The sequence below is a fragment of the Tupaia chinensis genome, unplaced genomic scaffold (assembly GCF_000334495.1).
Source record: "Tupaia chinensis unplaced genomic scaffold, TupChi_1.0 Scaffold143796_1, whole genome shotgun sequence".
Classification (NCBI taxonomy): domain Eukaryota; kingdom Metazoa; phylum Chordata; class Mammalia; order Scandentia; family Tupaiidae; genus Tupaia; species Tupaia belangeri.
Genome location: NW_006203646.1, coordinates 1,420,301 through 1,438,013, shown reverse-complemented (window position 1 = coordinate 1,438,013; position 17,713 = coordinate 1,420,301). Strand labels below are relative to the sequence as shown.

General features: G+C 42.1%; 2 protein-coding genes across 2 annotated transcripts in view; both read right to left on the bottom strand.

Moving 5' to 3' along the window:
• The window catches only part of ATP10B (ATPase phospholipid transporting 10B (putative)), a 132,699-nt gene that overhangs the window by 45,833 nt on the left and 69,153 nt on the right, over positions 1 to 17,713 (bottom strand). Inside the window, exons 10-13 of the mRNA XM_027766957.1 lie at positions 8,951 to 9,142; positions 6,919 to 7,519; positions 4,125 to 4,234; positions 1,557 to 1,683 (exon numbers count right to left, since the gene is read on the bottom strand). Coding sequence (XP_027622758.1) covers positions 1,557 to 1,683; positions 4,125 to 4,234; positions 6,919 to 7,519; positions 8,951 to 9,142 — 1,030 coding nt within the window. The remainder of the gene's footprint in view (positions 1 to 1,556; positions 1,684 to 4,124; positions 4,235 to 6,918; positions 7,520 to 8,950; positions 9,143 to 17,713) is intronic.
• LOC102483892 (cytochrome c oxidase subunit 6C-like) lies at positions 87 to 314 on the bottom strand. The gene has a single exon (XM_014582770.1). It carries the CDS (start codon positions 312 to 314, stop codon positions 87 to 89), a length of 228 nt encoding a protein of 75 aa, XP_014438256.1.

Below are 17,713 nucleotides of genomic sequence, written 5' to 3'. Positions count from 1 at the left end.
TCCGGGGGCATGAGCTCCCGCGCCCCGCGCGGCTTCCGCCGGGCGCCCCGCGCGGTGCCTCCAATGACATTCTTTACATTCCCAGATCACTTTGTAGTCTGAAGGATACCAGCCTTCCTCATCTTTTCAAAATCTCTCATGGTATCATAATTTCTGTAGAAATTTGCATATGCCTTATTTCTTGGTTTAGCCACAGCAAACTTACAGAAAGCTGCAACACTCAGGGATACAATGAATGCTCCAACAATATGAAATCGCAGATGCTTATACAGAAGGCCATGTATCTGAGGTGTCACCAAAGCACTGGAAGCCATGGCAGTTACTATGCCTCAACACCAATGTCCTTCCAAGCTGAAGAAGTGGCATTACCATCTTACACAACCTTGCGTCTTTTCCCTCAGAACCTTAACCTTTTGAGGAGTGTGATTCATCTGGAGGAGAAGTTAAGGCTCAGAGTGGTGCAGGGCCATGTTCCTGGGAACATGGCAAGGTCATGGCAGAGATGAAACCCGACCTTTGTCCCCAGGTCAGCATTGTCCTCCAAGCTGAATAAGGGCTTTTTGCCACATGGTCAGGATGTGCTGTTTGGGCATCACCTTACCTAGATCTTGCTCCAGAGACATGAGGAGATGAATCCTGGTAAATAATGCCTCCCATTTCTTCCTTGGTAATGCTTTTTCTCCAAAAGAAATACAACTTAGTTCTTAACAACCTAGTCTCTGTGTATCTCATCTTTTTCCCAGCATATCAATCTAACGTCTGTATATCACCAACCAGAATAATGCTGGTAAAGCATGAATTTGTCCCTACTTTTACTTCCTTCTCCTCTCCTGGGATCTGATGTATATAGCCCTTCATAGTCTGGGTTCCTCTGTCCTCTCTCATCTCAAGTTTCTCTCCCACCTTCTGAGATCCAGCTATAAAAGACCTCTGTTGTTTCCATCTGGTCTGGGATGTTATTTCCAGGTCTTAATTTGGCTTGTTCCCTCTGCCTTGTACTCTCCTCCATTTGGCCAGCTCCTGTTCTCTCCTTTAAGTTAATGGACTTCCCTAGGCCATACCTGGTCCAGGGCTAAGGTTGGCACCTCCTACTCTGTGCTTCCATTCTACCTAGTACATCTTCCAGCCCAGTTCTCATCTCCATTGAAATGACTTGGTTACTCATACAGTGCTCTTGTTAGATTAAGAGCTTGGAGAGAGCAGATTCTTTGCCTCTTGTTTTCTGTTGTAGCCCCAGTGCCTCGCATGGTTCTTGGCACACAGTAGGTGCTCAGGAACATTTGAAAGAACAAGGGAATGTACTATCAGAGAAGGAGCTGCACTCAGACTTCTATCAGGGAAAGCAGCAGTGTTCCCAGGGGATCCTTAGGAGCTGTGTATGGAATCTGGTTGGGAACTGGCATAGCCCATTTATGCCAAATACTTGGAGAGACACCCCAGGGAAAGCTGCTAATTGAGGCACATTTGTAGCAGTGTCAGAATCAGGGCCAAGAACTCCCTTCTTAATTTGCAGCATTCCTTTTTTTATGTGTAATGATGACATAATGTTTAGTTACCGAGTAAGGTGAGTCGATTCTCCAGATGCTGAGCTGTCTCCATTAGAAGCTCATCTCGATTATTGAGGGATGCCTCGGCTTCATGCCGGAAACTGGCCCATCTCTGGAAGTCTTCTTCACTTATGACCTATAGGACAGGAAGAGGCTTGTTAACAACCTTGGCCGTGTCAGCAAGTGGACTCCCTCCTTCTTTATCATCTGCTGAGCCTCCTAGGAGCCTGTTTGAACTTTACTACGTAATTAGATGGGAATTTCTTTTCAGTGACTTCTTTTTTGAAAGTATTATTCAATGAAGGGTTGATCATTATGTTCCATTATCACCAAAAATTCATTGAACCCTTACTCTGCTCAGCACACTGGAAATGATAATGACAGACAAGATCCATGTATGTCTGGGCTTTTGTGCTGGTGGAGGACCAGAGACGTTATCCATGTAAATAATGAAAAAGATTAGATTAAATTGCTTCAAGGAGTGCTATACAGAAGATAAAAAGGGTGATATGATAAAGTGTGATGGAGTAGGGGACTAGTGGAGGAGAGGGGCTGCATTTATTTTGGATACCCAGGTCTCTTTGGCAAGATGATATGTAAACTAAGATACAGTGATGAGAAGGGTCAGTCATGGGGAAGAGCATGTGCAAAGAGTGTGAAACATAAATGAACTTGGCCTTCGTTTGTTCTTGAATACATCGTTTGGTAGAAAAAGAGAAAACAAGATGAGAGGGGCTAGCAATGAGACTGGAAAGAAAAGCAGCATCCAGATCTCATGTTGCTCATAGACCACTCCCCCATAAATGGTGTCACACACACGAGGTGCCCAGTGGCTGACAGAATCCAACTAGAGGCTATATCTTCCTCCCTTGGAGTCCCTTAGCATTGTTAGACTCTTCTGTTGGCATTACAAGATACTGTTTCATAGCAATGAATGATTATTTTGTCTAGGCAATAAAATCTTGAATCCCACTGTAGGGAAAACCAAGGGGGGCATAGGTAGATATTTTTCTTTTGAGGGATATACAGTCTATTAGAGAAGGCAAGATACACACAAATATGTCGAGTGAAAAACAGAAGGTGGTAAAGGTATAATTACAATTCATGGAGTAGTAAGCACGTATCATTGTCCCTGGCACTGTATAGTACCTATACTACTTTATTCTCCCTGACAGTTATGTGAGTTAGGGAACATTAGAGCACCATCTTATAGATAAAACTCAGAGGGATGAAGGAACTCACTCACAGTCATACATCACAAAGTGGCGAGGTTAGGATTTGTACCTAGATGGGTCTACCTTTAACTGGGCGTTCTTAATTTCTATACTGTACAAAGAACCTTAGAAGCGGTGAAAAACCCTGGAAATTTATGGATGAGAAATCAGTTCTAGCTATTAAAAAATATATGCTCAACAATAACATCCCTACAAGATACTAGGAGCTTCATTATATGCCCTGGTCTGTGATTCAATTTCTCTTTGCCAGCTTACAAAGACAAAGATCTGTAGAGCATAAGCTGAGGAATCTACATGACTGTAACTGAACCAATGGCAGTGTAATAAGGACTGATAAGGATTGTGGCCAATTGTAGAATATAGCTGAATGTATCCCTCATCAGTGGAATTTACTGCTACATTATTGTAGCTGATTCTGCCATTCAGGAATGGAGACTCAGAGGCCAGCCCTGTAGCACAGAGGTTAAGTACAGAGTGCCATCAGAAACTGGATTTCATATGGTAGACTATAGTTCAAATTGTGGCCTTCTGACTTGAAAAACATGCTAGGCACATGTGAGTATATTCCACAGCCTGGAATCCTGACGAGGTGGTGGGGAAATGGAAGAGAAAGGGATTTTAATGTGACCCTTTGGGGAGTGCTTTCTCTCTATGTGTCTGGCAAGTGCATACACCCTCTGGTAAACAAAACAAAACAACTAGAAACAGGTTTGCCAGATCTAAATTTTTCAGGGAAATCAGAACTCTAGATTTTAATATAAATAAATTAAAGTCCCCTCCCCCCTCAGTTTAAACTAAGGTAAATAATGCAAATTTTAAAAGGATAATTCAAAGGCAGAATTATAACATTAAAAATAATTTTAAGTTATTGGGTACACAGTACACATACATTGAAAAACAGGAATGACAACTACACTGAGGTGGGACCTTGCTGTCAGATTTCTGCTACAGAAAAACAATTCAAGTCATGGGTTTTTGTAGTGAGACAGAATAACTAATATAAAATTGATTTATTTCTTCAAAGAGAGAGAGAGAGAGATTGTGAGAGGAGTCTCTAGCAGGGTGTTCATGTTGTGATGTAACACCAGCCTTAGCCAACCTGGATCATGGGCATGCATGCCTCTGGCATGTACAGGGAGGTCTGGGGACACAAACCAAGGACCTTTCCACATGGGACCAGTTGTATTATGACTACACTGTCACCTAGCCCCCTAATCTTGAAAATACTAAAATAACCCACAGTAAAGGTCTTTAATAAAGAAAAAGAAAAGGCAGACACAGGGTTAAGGCCATCCTGCTACTTGATAATATTCAAAGAACACATGGAAGATTTCGTTCTTACCTTCTTAGCGATACATAGTGTACGCAGGCCATCTCTTGCATACAAGTCTAGATGCTTTTGGGTCCGGGCTTGGATTTTCCTCAGCTTCTTCTCCATGTCAATATCAGTCACTGTCAAATAGTCATTGTCTCCCATGAGACAATATACAAATGCTTAGAGATTCCCATCCCCAATTGCCTGGGACTTCCCAGCTGACTACAAAGGCTTAGAGGAAGAATCCTCCTACAGCCCACCTTAGGAACATGAAGAGGGTCTCCTGGATGTCAGCTTGCCCTTGAGGTGATAACTCCAGGACTCCTTAAATTGTTGCTTTCTACATCTTCTCATCAGAAACCTGGCTGAGAAAAGTGCTACTTAAGGAAGATAGGTGGCCTAAGGCATTGTTCCCTAAGGTAATGATCACGTGAAAATCTCTTGGGAACTTAATCATATAGTAGAGATTGTTAGTCCAGTTGAAGGCCTGCTCAATTGGGAACCAGAGTAGATCTTTATTGTTACCTAAGGTGTTTTCTTGGTAGCCAGCTTAGCACTTGATGGCCAACTGACTTTCAAAACTGTTCCCTAAATCTTACACTATCTATCATTCTGTCATTTTCTTCAGTCCTTGTGTTAAGTTAGGTCCCAAGACAGCTAGAAACCTGGATCTCATTAGTGAAATTCTTCACTGCATTCATTTTTCTGAGTTAGGCTTTCTTTCTATATAAGAAATGGTCTCAGAAAAAGTATTTCTTTCATTTCCTGTAAATCTAGTGTGAAAAATACTTCATTGTGTTCCTCAAAGTCCCCTTTGTGAAGTTCTACATAATACACTACTTTCAGAAGTAATTTGTCTTTTTCTCTTGATATTACAGTACTTTTATCCATCAGGTAACACTAAGTTTTAAGCCTTGGTTGGCTGATGTGGGGCAGGATTGAGGCTGTTGCTACTTCCCTTATCTAAACTTGTCACAGACATCACTTATCATTTGCAGCACTTTATAAAGCTATGCATAGAAAAGGGTTCAGAATCCTCTTTTTCAGGGCTGGGTTGAGATTTACAGAGATCCTCAAGAGTGAGTAGAATTTGTGTACCTCATATAATACAAAATAAAACAAAATCAATTCTCAATAGTGAGATAAATACTTACAATGAAGATCAAATGTTTTGATTTTTCCCTTGACACTACCTTAAGGCTGTCTTTTATACAATATAAAAATCCTTTCAAAGATTATTTCCTCATTTTTCCAGGTGTTTCCCTGGTCATTGTGCATTGTGCACAAAGACTTTTGGGTATAGTCTTATTGAACACTGTTTAAAATATTTTATTTTCAAAGACATAAGTTTCTGAGATTAAATTCTTTCATTTCCTTCTTGTGAGCCTTTGAGTTTATCTTTTTGCTCAGGCTTCCAGGAAACTCAGAGTCAAATAGAATGTCCAAAGATTGTGAATATATTAAACCTGGGGTTATTTTTTGCCTGTCTTTCAAAGTTTACTCTTTAATTCTTGTAGTAGTATTATGTATGAATCTTTTCTTGGAAGCATCTTTAATCCATTCTGCAATCAGGTAAGGAAGAAATAAAGAAACATCTGCAGGACAGCTTGGATGGCTATTGCCTAGGGGTGGAGTGCTGTGGCTCCCTTGCCTCAGAAGCACTGAATTCACTGGTCTGCCAGAGTCTGGGGATGAAGAGAACTAATTAGCTCCCTTCCCATTCTAAACACTAATCAATCCCCATGAAGCTCTTGGCCTGGATCCACAGTTGATAATGCAGGAGGCACAGGGCTGCCTAGGCAATTGTAAAGCTTGGCTACAATCTACTATCCTGGGAGAATCATAGCCCCATAACTGTCTTCTCCTCGTTAGCAATCAGGAAGCGGCTGCACAGTAATTCATGCTTCTCCAAAATTGGACACTGATATGTAGGGAATTTGGAACATTTTTCTGGCTCTGTATAAGTTCATAAAAATCCTTCTGGGGTAGGTTGGGAAGAAGGATGATAAAAAGGGATACCTGAGGCTTCCCTGAGTGACTTGAGCCAGATGCAGAGTTGTGGCAGCATGAAAAGCTATGGATCTGGGGTTTACCTCTTGTGATTCATGTCACATCTCTTAAGTCACTGGTGTCTTCCTAGGTTCAGATGGCTTCTCTCCCAAAGTGAGTAGTTAGGACCAGGTGTGTTCTAGGATATGTTAGTGGATGTTCTGGTGCAAAAAATTGTGTGTGGATCACTTGTGATTGAGTTTGGAAAACTTGAAACTGGAATTAGTAGTTAGAGAAGTTTTTCTACCACAAGTCTGTAGAGTTTTTTTGGGGGAGGGTGGGGGGAGAGGTTTTAGCCATAGGGCATGTGCGCTCGCCAGACAGACAGAGACAGAGAGACAGAAAGTGAGAAATCATCCCTCAGGGGGAATGGTCACACCGCAGTCCCTTCTCCTCCATTCTCCTCTCAGGATCTTGGGCACGCATGCATGCACACGCGCCTGGTGTGAGTTTAAGCCACCGGGTCTGGAACTCGAACCGTGGTCAACTATGTGGGAGTCCAGCGACATAGCCATTATGCTAACTGCTGGTTCTAAGACTGTATAGTCTTCACTGTGCTACTGAGCACTGTGATTATCCAGGTCAAGAAGATGTACAGTGTGGTGGTGTATTCTAATGCTCTCGCTTTGAGGAGAGCACCTTTTAGTCTTGTGTTCCAGTTGGGACCAACTGGACCAGGCGCCACTATAATTTGAACTTTTCATTACTACCCACACTGCCTCTTAAACTGTAGAGCCTTCTGTTCCTGGAGGCCTGAAAAGAGAGGACTCACCACAGGCTGGGTCTTCTAGTAGGTCCATGATGACTGAGTCAGCGCCCTTAGTGTAGATGATGATCTCACTGGTCAGTGGGTGCCTCACAACCACAGACATTCTCTTCCTGATGGAGTCGAAGCCCAGGGTGCAGAGGAGGTCAAAGGTGAGGCAGGTACCCTGGGGCAGGCGCACAGTCACTTGCTCAGGTGTCCGGGACACCAGTGTGAAGCTGTAGGCATGGGCAGCATGCACCAGCGCTGCCTCGTCAGGGCTCTCTGCCTCATAACAGAGCTCGGGCTTGGCCAGGCCTAGAGATGGAGCTTCCAACACCTCCTCCAAGGAGGCACCTGACCTAGACCCCAGGATGTCACCCTGGTCCGACGTGCTGCTCCTGTAGCCACCATCAGTGGAGTAGCCTCCACTGCACACAGACACATCATCTTTCTCATCTGAGTCTGTGGTGGGCACATTGGCCCCCAAGCTCTCCCCCAGGTCTGTGTCAGAGGGTGCAGTGGATGAGAATGACTGGCTGAGGCTTGATAGCTTCAGCCTCTGGAAGAGCTGCTGGATCTTCTCTAGGGAGGTCCCCAGAGCCTTGGTTGAGGGTGGAATGGTGACCTTGTGGTCAAAAGAGGAAAGCAGAACATTACTCTCAAAGTTGGAAATAATATCAAGCTACATGAATATGAAGGTAATTTTGTAATAAGTGAGTTATTTAGGACTTCTGTAATCATAAGAAGTCTCTTCTTTTCTATAGGCCTCAGTTAATCCACCCATAAAATGAGAGGATTAGGGCAGATGTTTCTTTCTAGCCCTGTTGTTTTAGGAGTTGACAATGATAGTTTTCCTCTGTATTTTGCTCATGCCATTCTTTATCATGGACAAAAGAAAGAAAAGGAGACAAAATCAGATACCCATAATAAGATCCCACATTCCCTGAACCCATACCCTAAGCTTATCTGTTTTATCTTTGTGTGTAGAATCTCATTTCATCCTCCCAGCAACTCAATGAGATACTATCATCACCTCGATTTATGGATGAGGAAACTGAAATGCAAAGAGGTTGAATAAATTGGCCATGATCACTCAGTGAGTATTTAGGTAGTAGAGCTAGGACTCAAATCAAGGTCAGTCTAACTCCAGAGATTAGGCTCTTGAGATATTTGCCCTCTCATTAACTTGAAAATCAAGAGTTGGGTGCTGTTCTCAGTGTGTGGTACTTCTTTGCTTCTCAAAAGTAGAGCTAATTTTTCATGTAGTGCTTGTTGCCTCCCAAAGATCTCTGAAGACTTCTGATGTCTTGGTGACTTTTCAGGGTGGTTTGGGAACTGGGCATGATAAGGAGAGGTTTCATAGCCACAGATTATACCACCTACTTATTCTCATCAGTAACTCTCAGGTAGCTTGGTTGAAATTTTGTGAAAAAATTGAAGACAGGTAGATTTTAACATATAACTTACATAAATAACTACCTGGCTGTATAATTTCCATAGGAAGAACATTATACAAAATATCAATTATTTTTTAACCCCTGGTATAAAAGCACAGATGACTTTAATATAATATTATCAGGAGCCATGATGCCATGATGGAGTCATACAGATGGTTCTGCCATGTATTAACTACACACCCTTCCTTAAGTTACTCAAGTTCACTGAGGCACCATTTCTTTACTTGATAAACCCAAGGACATACCTCATAGAATTATTGAGTTATGCAGATTAAATGATAATGCAGGTAAAGTGTTTGGCATGGAATGCTCAGTAAATATTAACTCCTAATATCTATCCTATAGACAAAGATAAAATTGTAAAGCTATACAGAGAGCTTATATATAACATTTCCTCTTTTGTTTAAAAATTTGAGGAAGCATACCCAGAAGGGGTCAGGGACCTCTTCAAGATCTTACAGTGATGAAATAGTGATGCTATGGCTAGGACTCAAGTGTCATGTCACCCTAATCAAGATCTCTCCCCTTGGCCATACCCCATCTTCTACTTCCCTACCTCCCTGGTCTCCTAGCCCCAGCCATCACTAACTAGTTCTTACCCTCTCTCTGGGCTCAGTGGTGGTGGACACCATGACGGAGTTGCAGATGGTCAGGGCAAGAAAGAAGTCAGCAATGGAGGAGGTGGTGGAGAGAGAAGGCTTGGTTGGTCTGGTGTCTGACAAGGTCTCTAGCCATAATGCAGCATTTTGAACCTTGGTTAGTAGGTTTTTATCTGGAGTCACATCTTTTTCCTGGAAGAGAAAGTCTTGAGTGTCTTTATTGCAGGGACTGGGAAGGAAGGCTCCCTCCTGCAAACTTTATGTATGCCTTGGAGACAGGATGATATAGTTTCCTAAGACTGCTGCTTTTAGCTGTGTTCAAATCCGATTTCTATTCCGGCTTCTAAACTGATGTTGCTGCCTCTCAGCTCTTTTGTTTCTAACCCTTTATCTATGCAATCTTCCTAAAACGCTGTTTTCCTCTTGGTACTCTTGACTTCACAAAACTTTAGGATATCTCTGTTGTTAACACAATCCATTTTTATGTAACCCTAATTCTTTCCAAGATTGCATCCCTACTCTTCACCCCCTCCACTTCTTGGCGCAGACCCTCGGCCCAGTCTAGTGATCTGTTTGCTGCTTCCTGTATGTGTACTACACTTCTGAGCCTCTGTTCACACTTTGTTGTCTACAAAAATCCTACTTGGACTTCAGTAACCATGAGAAGTCCCACATATGATTGAGGTCTTATCCAGCATGCAATGAATTCTCTTTTTTTCTGATCCCCAATAGTAGGTTCTTGAATTCAGAATGTCCATGGAGTTAAGACTATAAGGTGAATGAGAGTAGAGGGCCATGGTAGACGACATGGTGGGAGCTGTGAGGCAAGTCCTACGCTATGTAAAGAGTGGTAACTGTTATACCTAGTGAAATGCTTTGGTGCTGGTCTAGTTTGCCAAATCTCTTAACTTTTCAAGCTAAAGCAGAGAAGATATATAACCTGTTTCCTTCCTTCCTTCTTTTGCTCTCTGGTATATCTCTGATAAGGAATTCCAATTTTTCACATCTTTGCAGAAGTTGCCAATTGGTCTATTTCTTTGGAATTCACTAAATGTAGACCTCTTATCTCATGTCATGTCATCTCACCTCATCTCATTTCACTTCATCATCTCATTTCATCTCATCTCATCTCATCTCATCTCATCTCATCTCATCTCATCTCATCTCATCTCATCTCTTTATTTTCTCCAGTCCTAGCTCCACCACTTTCCTCCCAGAGTCACATGCCAAGACAGCTTCACCTAGGCTCTGGAGTGGAGGTGGTGGTGGAAGCAGCAGTAGCAGCAGCAGCAGCATCTGGCTTTTCCTACCTTCCTGTTGCCATCTTGACCTGACTTACATTTAAAAATCACTTTTCTTATGTTCATATTTAATTTCTCTAGACAGAAGGTAAGAGTCTCAGAGTAGAGACTGAGTTTTCTATAAGGTTTTATCATCTAGAGCTTTAACTACAGGTTTATTTGAAGCAGGAGAACGAAGCACCAGCTCTCAGTAGTTAAGTATGTAAAAGTCATTCTGCAAAGGAGTTTCAACATAAGACCATTTTTATCAGTGTTTAAAGTTAACAACTAAATTAAAGTTTAGAATAGAGTCAGTGGTTTAAAAAGATAGATTGAGTCAGGGACCAGCATATGGCATAATGGTTATATCACTGGACTCCCATGTAGTCAACTACAGTTTGAGTCCTGGACCTGATGGCTTAAACCTCACATTGGGCACATGTGAGTGCATGCCCAAGATCCTGAGAGAAAAATGGAGGAGAAGGGATTGTGGTGTACCCATTTCCCCTGGGGGGTGATTTCTTGCTTTCTGTCTCTGGTGAGTGTACATACCCTAAAGCAAAAATCTCTCTCTCTCTCTCTCAAAAAAAAAAAAAAAAAAAGGCCAAAGAAATCTTGACTGATTCATGCAGGGTAAAGACTGAGGAGGAGGGTCAGGGGCTGAATGATGGTGCAGGGCTAAGATGTGATGTTCTGTGAGGCTGACCCACATGGGAAGTTTCCAGGTTTGCATCCAGCACCTCCCTGGCATACTCAGGTGTCCATTGATCTGGGGCTGACTAAAGCTGAAAGTAGATTTCAGCATCAAGACCCTGTTGGAGGGATCAGCAGTTAGTGTAATGGCTATGTAGCTGGACTCCCATGTAGTCGACCGTGGTTCGTGTCCCGGACCCAGTGGCTTAAACTCATGCCAGGCGCGTGTGCGTGCGTGCCCAAGATCCCAAGAGGAGAATGAAGAGAAGGGATTGCAGCGTGGCCATCCCCCCGGGGGGTGATTTCTTGCTTTCTGTCTCTCTGTCTCTCTCTATCTTCCTGGCGAGCACACGTGCCCTATAGCAAAAAACAAAACAAAACAAAACAAAACAAAACAAACCCTCCCCCCCCAATAAAAAATATACCCTGTTGGAGGCTGGTTCTCTCTCTCTCTCTCTTAACGGAACACTTTTAATCCTTACTAAAGATATCTAAAGTTGGGAAACAAGCTTGGAACCATAAAATGCCCTATTTTTCTAATAATAAAAACCTAGTGTGGTTGTGGAGTGAGGTTGGTGGGGAGTGAACTGCTTAAGATCATGCATTGATTCAGAGTCAGAACTAGGACAGTTTTCATACCACCTGGCTTCTGGCCTCTTCCAGCTGTGAATTATGTATTTACATGAAAGTGACTAAACTGTTATTTATTCCATGTCTATTTACCCTCTAGTCTGTAGGTGTGGTGAGGGCAGAGACTATCTCTGATATGTCCCCAGTGCCTGGCTGATTGCAGATACTCAAAACATTTGTTGACTGATTTTTTCTTTTTAGGATACCATATTACCTTATCACTGGTTAACTTTTGGTGTCTCTTTGTTAAAACTGTCTTTTATAAATCATTGCCCAATAAGATAGTGCATTAAAAAGAAGTCTCCTTTGCAAAGGGCCTACCTCTCTCTGGCATTGGTAACAGGCCCAGCCTGCAGGCATCAGGGGCAGGTGCCAGTTAACCTGTAGTCACCACACACCTGTATTTTCAGGGAAAGGTCCTTCATAGTCCTTTTGGTCCAGTCCACTGGTTTCTTGTATGGTCCATTAACACTGAGGAACTTGGCACAGAGCACTTAGAACATAGTGCCCCTGCCCACTACCTGTCCTTTGGCCAGTCTGTTTCTCTGAAGGGAAAGATATATAACTTGTGGTGTCATGTGCTTTTCAAATAAGAGCTTTTTGGCAGCCAGGTACCTCACTGGTTGGATTTGTGTCTATTGCAAAACTCCTAAAACTCGTACAAACCCTTTTGTGGAAGGTGATCTCTGAGCAATACCCTTAAGGGTTCTAAAATTATTATATCACTGGATTTTATTTATTGAAACCATATAGCAAAGTCAAGCACTTTGCTGAGTGCTTTTGTATATATCATCCAGTCATCATAACAGCACTGATGTAGTTACTATCATTATTCCATTTTAATTATCAGGCAGATGAGGCTCATTGAAGTTAAATAATATGTCCAAGATCATAAGTCCCAATAATTTGCTGGACTTCAGTCCATTTCAGTTTGATGCCAAAGCCTGAATCCTTAAACACTATGACAGTACTTTCCAACCTTTAATGAACACATGAATCATCTGGGAATCTTCTTAAAATGCAGATTTCAATTCAGCAGGTCTGGAGTGAGGCCTGAGCATATGGGTTTCTGACAAGTTTCCAGGTGCTGGTTCGAGAACCACAGTTTGAGTAGCAAGGGTCTATGCTATACCACCTCTCTATTGCTTCCATTTCTCATCTGGATGGACTGTGTTTCTACATGGGAGGCAGGGAAAAGAAGGCCATACTCCACTCTACTGTTCTCCTCAGTTTTAACCATAACTTATTCAAGTTCACACTGGTGATTGGGTCTGTAGTTTGTTGCTGGAGCAATCCACGGAATCAGTGGTGGAAATGTAAACAGGAACGCTGGCACCTAAGCCCTAGAAGAAAACCCTTTGTGGTGTGGTTCCTCTTGGGTCTCCATACCCTCCTTCACCTCTCTGCAGTTTGTACCTTTCACTTCAGGTACTCCAAAGAACCCCAGTTCTCCACCTCTCACAGATGGTCTCTCCTGAGCACTTTCTACCCTCTTGGTGGTCTTTTCATTCGTCTGCTAACCTTCAATCTTGTCTCAGAATTCAGCTCAGGTGTTAACCTTTCCAGGAAGCCTCCCTGATGCCACAGTATGATGTTTAGGTTGTCAGGAAAGTCATGATGCATTTTTGCATAGAAAAATATATTATGACTTTCCTGACAATCCAATAGCTTCCTTTCTTCTGGACTCTTATAACCCTTCATACCCATGTGTCCCAGGATGGATAGCATTGTTCTGCAGTCACTGGTGTTCTTACACCTTCCTTGGGCTGGAAGCTTCTGAAAGTGGAGGCAATGCCCCATTGGACTTTGTATCCCCTGTACCTAGCACAGTATATGCCATAGAGTAAATGGTTACTGAACATTTGTTGACTGACTGAATAAATGAAATTTATTCTAAAGAAATGTAGACACTGAACATGCATAAAATTGGCAGAGGTTGGAGAAAGCAGACCTTATTGTTTGTTGTTGGTGAGTGACTCAACTGGTACAACCTCTTGGGAAGAATGAATCAAAATAAAAAAATACATATACTCCCAATTTAGCAATTACGTTATAAAGATTGATACTATAAGAAACTTACATATAAACAGATTCTGGCTCAACCATCCAGCAAAATCTAATAACCATTAAAAAAGATGAGATAGGGCCAGCAGGTGGTGTGGTAGTTAAATTGCTAGATCCCACATGGCCAGCTGTGGGGTTCAAGTCCTGGACCTGGCAGTTTGAAAATCATGCTGGGTATGTGTGCATGCTAGCCCCAAATACTGAAAGGACAATGGAGGAGAAGAGACTGTGGTGGGACCATTGAATATCTACCTGTCTGTCTACCCCTAGGAAATACTCTCCAAAATTCATTCTATTAAAAAAAAAAAAGCCTAAAACAGTATGCATGTATACTGCCATATGTAGTAAAGGGTGTGTTCTTGTGTCTGCCACACTTATAGATTTCTGTGAGGTGAAACATCTCTGGTATGGACATACAAGAAACTGCTACTGGTGGTTGTCTCTGTGGAGAAGGGGAGCAGAAGGGGGGATGTTTAACTTTCAACTGTTCTTTGGTTCATTTTGAATACTTAACCTTGTAGTTGAATTACTATTCTAGAAACAGAATTTCTAGGTTGCTGGGGAACTGGAGGCTGAAACATTGTTCAGGGCGGTAATTTTTGTCTTGGCTGAGGTTGTGGCCTTGGTGATATTAGATTCAATAAAGAACTGGAAATGCCCAGTGTTACTTAAATAGAAACACAATGATTGTTAGGGTAGGCCTTCCCCAAAGGGAACATAAGCCAGAGGACAGGAGTCTGATTTTTCTTTCTCCATGAGGTGAGTCATGCCCACAAACATTAACATATATTTTGACCTAGTTGATAACAGGACTCCTGTCCCAGGCACAATATATTTGTTATTGATGAGTCATGCCCATAAGCATTAACAGACCATTTGACTCATTGATAACAAGACTGTCCCTCCATCTTGTCCTTGGGTATACAAGCCCCCGTATCTCTGTTAAAGTATAGTCTTTGCTGATGCTTTCCTGAAACACAGACCTTCCTTTCTGATCACCAACCTAAGAACTGTAAAACCCACCTATGGCCTACAAGTTCCACCTTCCACTTCCAGATATCCTGCCTTTTTGGGCCTGATCAATGAAAAAACTATTTTTACTAAATTCCAAACCTTGTTTCTCACTCTCAAAACTAAATAAAAAGAAACCCTGCATCCAATCCCCCCTCCAGAAAAGGAATAATTGCCTCTTATCTGGGCCTAGTCATACATATTTGTGTTTAGAAGTAAACTACATTATTATTTCTGCAGAGTTGGTTCTTTCTGATGACAAGCCCAAGGGAAACAACTCAGTGTCAAACAAGATAGGAGTTTTCCAGATCTTGCCAAACTTATCTCTTGTGAATAATGTCACTGTAGCTGTCACACCTCCCCTACTTGGGATCCTGGTGGCCAAAGTAAGCGTGGAGATAAACTTCACCTATTCCTGCCCTGTGTGATCACATTACTTCCAGAGAGATTTTGTGTTCTTGTATGATTAAATCAGTACTCTTATCTAACCTTATGGTGGAGTGTGTGTATGTGGGCTGTCCCACCAATCTGGAGCAGACTGGGAATGCTGCACAAATTTTTTCCAAAAAAAGAAAGGGAGGCTAAGATAAAGGAGAGAAGATAGAGGGCCAGTGGAACCTCCTTCACTCCTCCCTATTGCATTGTTTCTGGAAGGGTGAGGCATGCCCACAGGAGTGAGGGATGGTGAAGTTAGGAGAGCCCTGCTGGTCTTAATACACATTCTGTGATTAGGAACATAATCCTTGGTCTGATGATTCTGAAAAGCATTCTGCAAGTGGCACTTCTTAGCAAAGACTCTGCTCAAATCTTGGCTACTTACAGATCAGAGGGAAGAAGACATTTCATTTTCCATCTGCCAGGCTATTAAACATTGGCTCAGAACTAGCCTTTTCATAAGTATTTTATCCCCACCTGAAAAACCATGGAGTTTATAGCAGGCAATTAGGCAGTAGTCACTGACGCTTCCTTGTTTTTTTTTTTTTTTTTTTTCTTTTTATAGTAAAAGGGAAAAAAAGGCCTCAGCTTTTGTTGCTGTTGTTATTGTTGATTCTTGTTTTAGAGCAAAAGACCAGGAAACCAACAACCTGCTTCTTTGGAAAGTGGTAGAATGTTCTGCCATAACCTGGTATTCTAGAGGATTTCGAGGCAAATTCTGACCAAACTCACAAAGCATTGGTAAAGAACTGTTGGTTTCAGGAGCTTATAAGACCAGAGCAGATGCCAGATGGGCAGATGGAGGAGGGTGCAGAAGGCAGGAAGATGAGGGGCAAGCTCAGAGAGCCTGCCGAAGATGGGTGAGGGGTGAGCACCAGGAGAACCACCAGGGTTGGTGCAGAATGTCTGTGGGATACACTTTAAGGATCTGACTACAGAGATCATATACAGGTTAGCATGAGCGCCTTTAAGGCAGTACAGATCATCTCCCCAGTCAACACTTCCAAAGCCATGTAGGTATTTGAGCCAAGTAAAGACTGTTTTCTGGTATGATGATGGCCAGTTTCGAGAGGTTCTCAATCTTGACTGCTTATTAGAATCATCAGAACTAACAATACATATGCTCAGGCCCTACCCCAGGCCAAATAGACTAGAATCTCAGGAGAGAGAGCTAACCCATCGTGTTTAATGAAAACTGCCTGTATCTCCTCTGTGACATAGATATGTAAACATTTATCTGAGGCAGACAGCTTCTCTCTAGGAAGATCATTAAAACTTCTTTTAGTTATTCATGTGTCTAAAACACATTTTTTTTAATAAAATGAAATTTATTTCAAGGACTCAGAAGAATATCAAAAAATAAAATTGTCACAAACAAACAAAACAAATAACTGTCATGGGACTTATAGAGAATGAGTTGTCATGTTCCCTTTCTCTCTCCTGCTTTATCTCCTTTTCTCCTCACACTGCAGGACTTCCACATCTTCTATGTTATCTTCATCATATTTTTTTCCTTTAACAATGAGGAAATTGAGGCTTCTAGTTCAGTGATTTGACCAGTCACAAAGCTAATGCCTGGCAGAACACAGATGAAAACCTGGAGCAGTGAAACCCAAGCATGCCTAATGGAGAATTGAAAAGGATCTTGCAGGTCAGCAACATTGTGGTGTTTGACTTTTAGGACTGGTTGGTGAGGATTGTGACTAAAGTATTTTATGGCCACGAAAGAGGATAGGAAGAGGGTTAACATGCTGCTTAAGGCTACCCAGGCAGTCAATAGCAGAGCTAGAGCCAAGACCTACATTTCCAGTCTCTTGGTCAAAGACCCTCCCTAATAATACCCACAGAGGCTATTGTCTCACTAACCCCATATTATCAAGACCTGATAGCATAGTATTACTGCTTTTCATAAAAAGAGCACATCATCACCCCCACCTATCTAGGTAACAAGAATTGTGTCAATTTCCTTATTGTTCCTGAATGAACTTAGAACTTGCCTTTGACACTGCCAGCCAGGTAGAACAATGACTTCCAGGATCTAGTGTGTTCAGGGGTTAGTGTGTTCCCTTCACTGACTCATCAGCTTATGGGCCTACATACAAGTTATACTGGTTATTCAGGGATGCAGTGTCTTGGGCTCCTGAGATTTTTTAGGTGGTCAAGGGGCAGTAAATTGGTGTGCCCCAACTGAAATCCACATAGGAAAGCTTCCGTTTTCTCTCCCTTTCACCCTGGGCGAGACGTTCTCAGGCTCATGGAATGCCTGTTGTACCTAGAATTGGAAGGTGCCAAAAAAACACATGGAATCTGTGCTACTGAGAATTCATTAAATTTGTCTTACAAATCTTTAAACAGATATAAGGCTGGGAGAGGAGCATTCCATTTAGAGGGTCAGAATTAAAGAAGAAAAATAGTTGATGACATTATGCTTATCTTGTTATATTACTTGGGGAAATAAAGAAAAAAAAGAAAACAAAAACCTTCCCAAAGGCATCTGTGGATCATTTCTCTTGTATGTTAATGAGGATCATATATCTTAACACTAGTTTCTTGTCTTATCCTTGCTCATGTTGCATTTCTGTGCATAACAATAACACGAGCGTTAACCCAGCTCTGTGCTCACTCAGGGTTAAATGAGTAAAAACCCAGA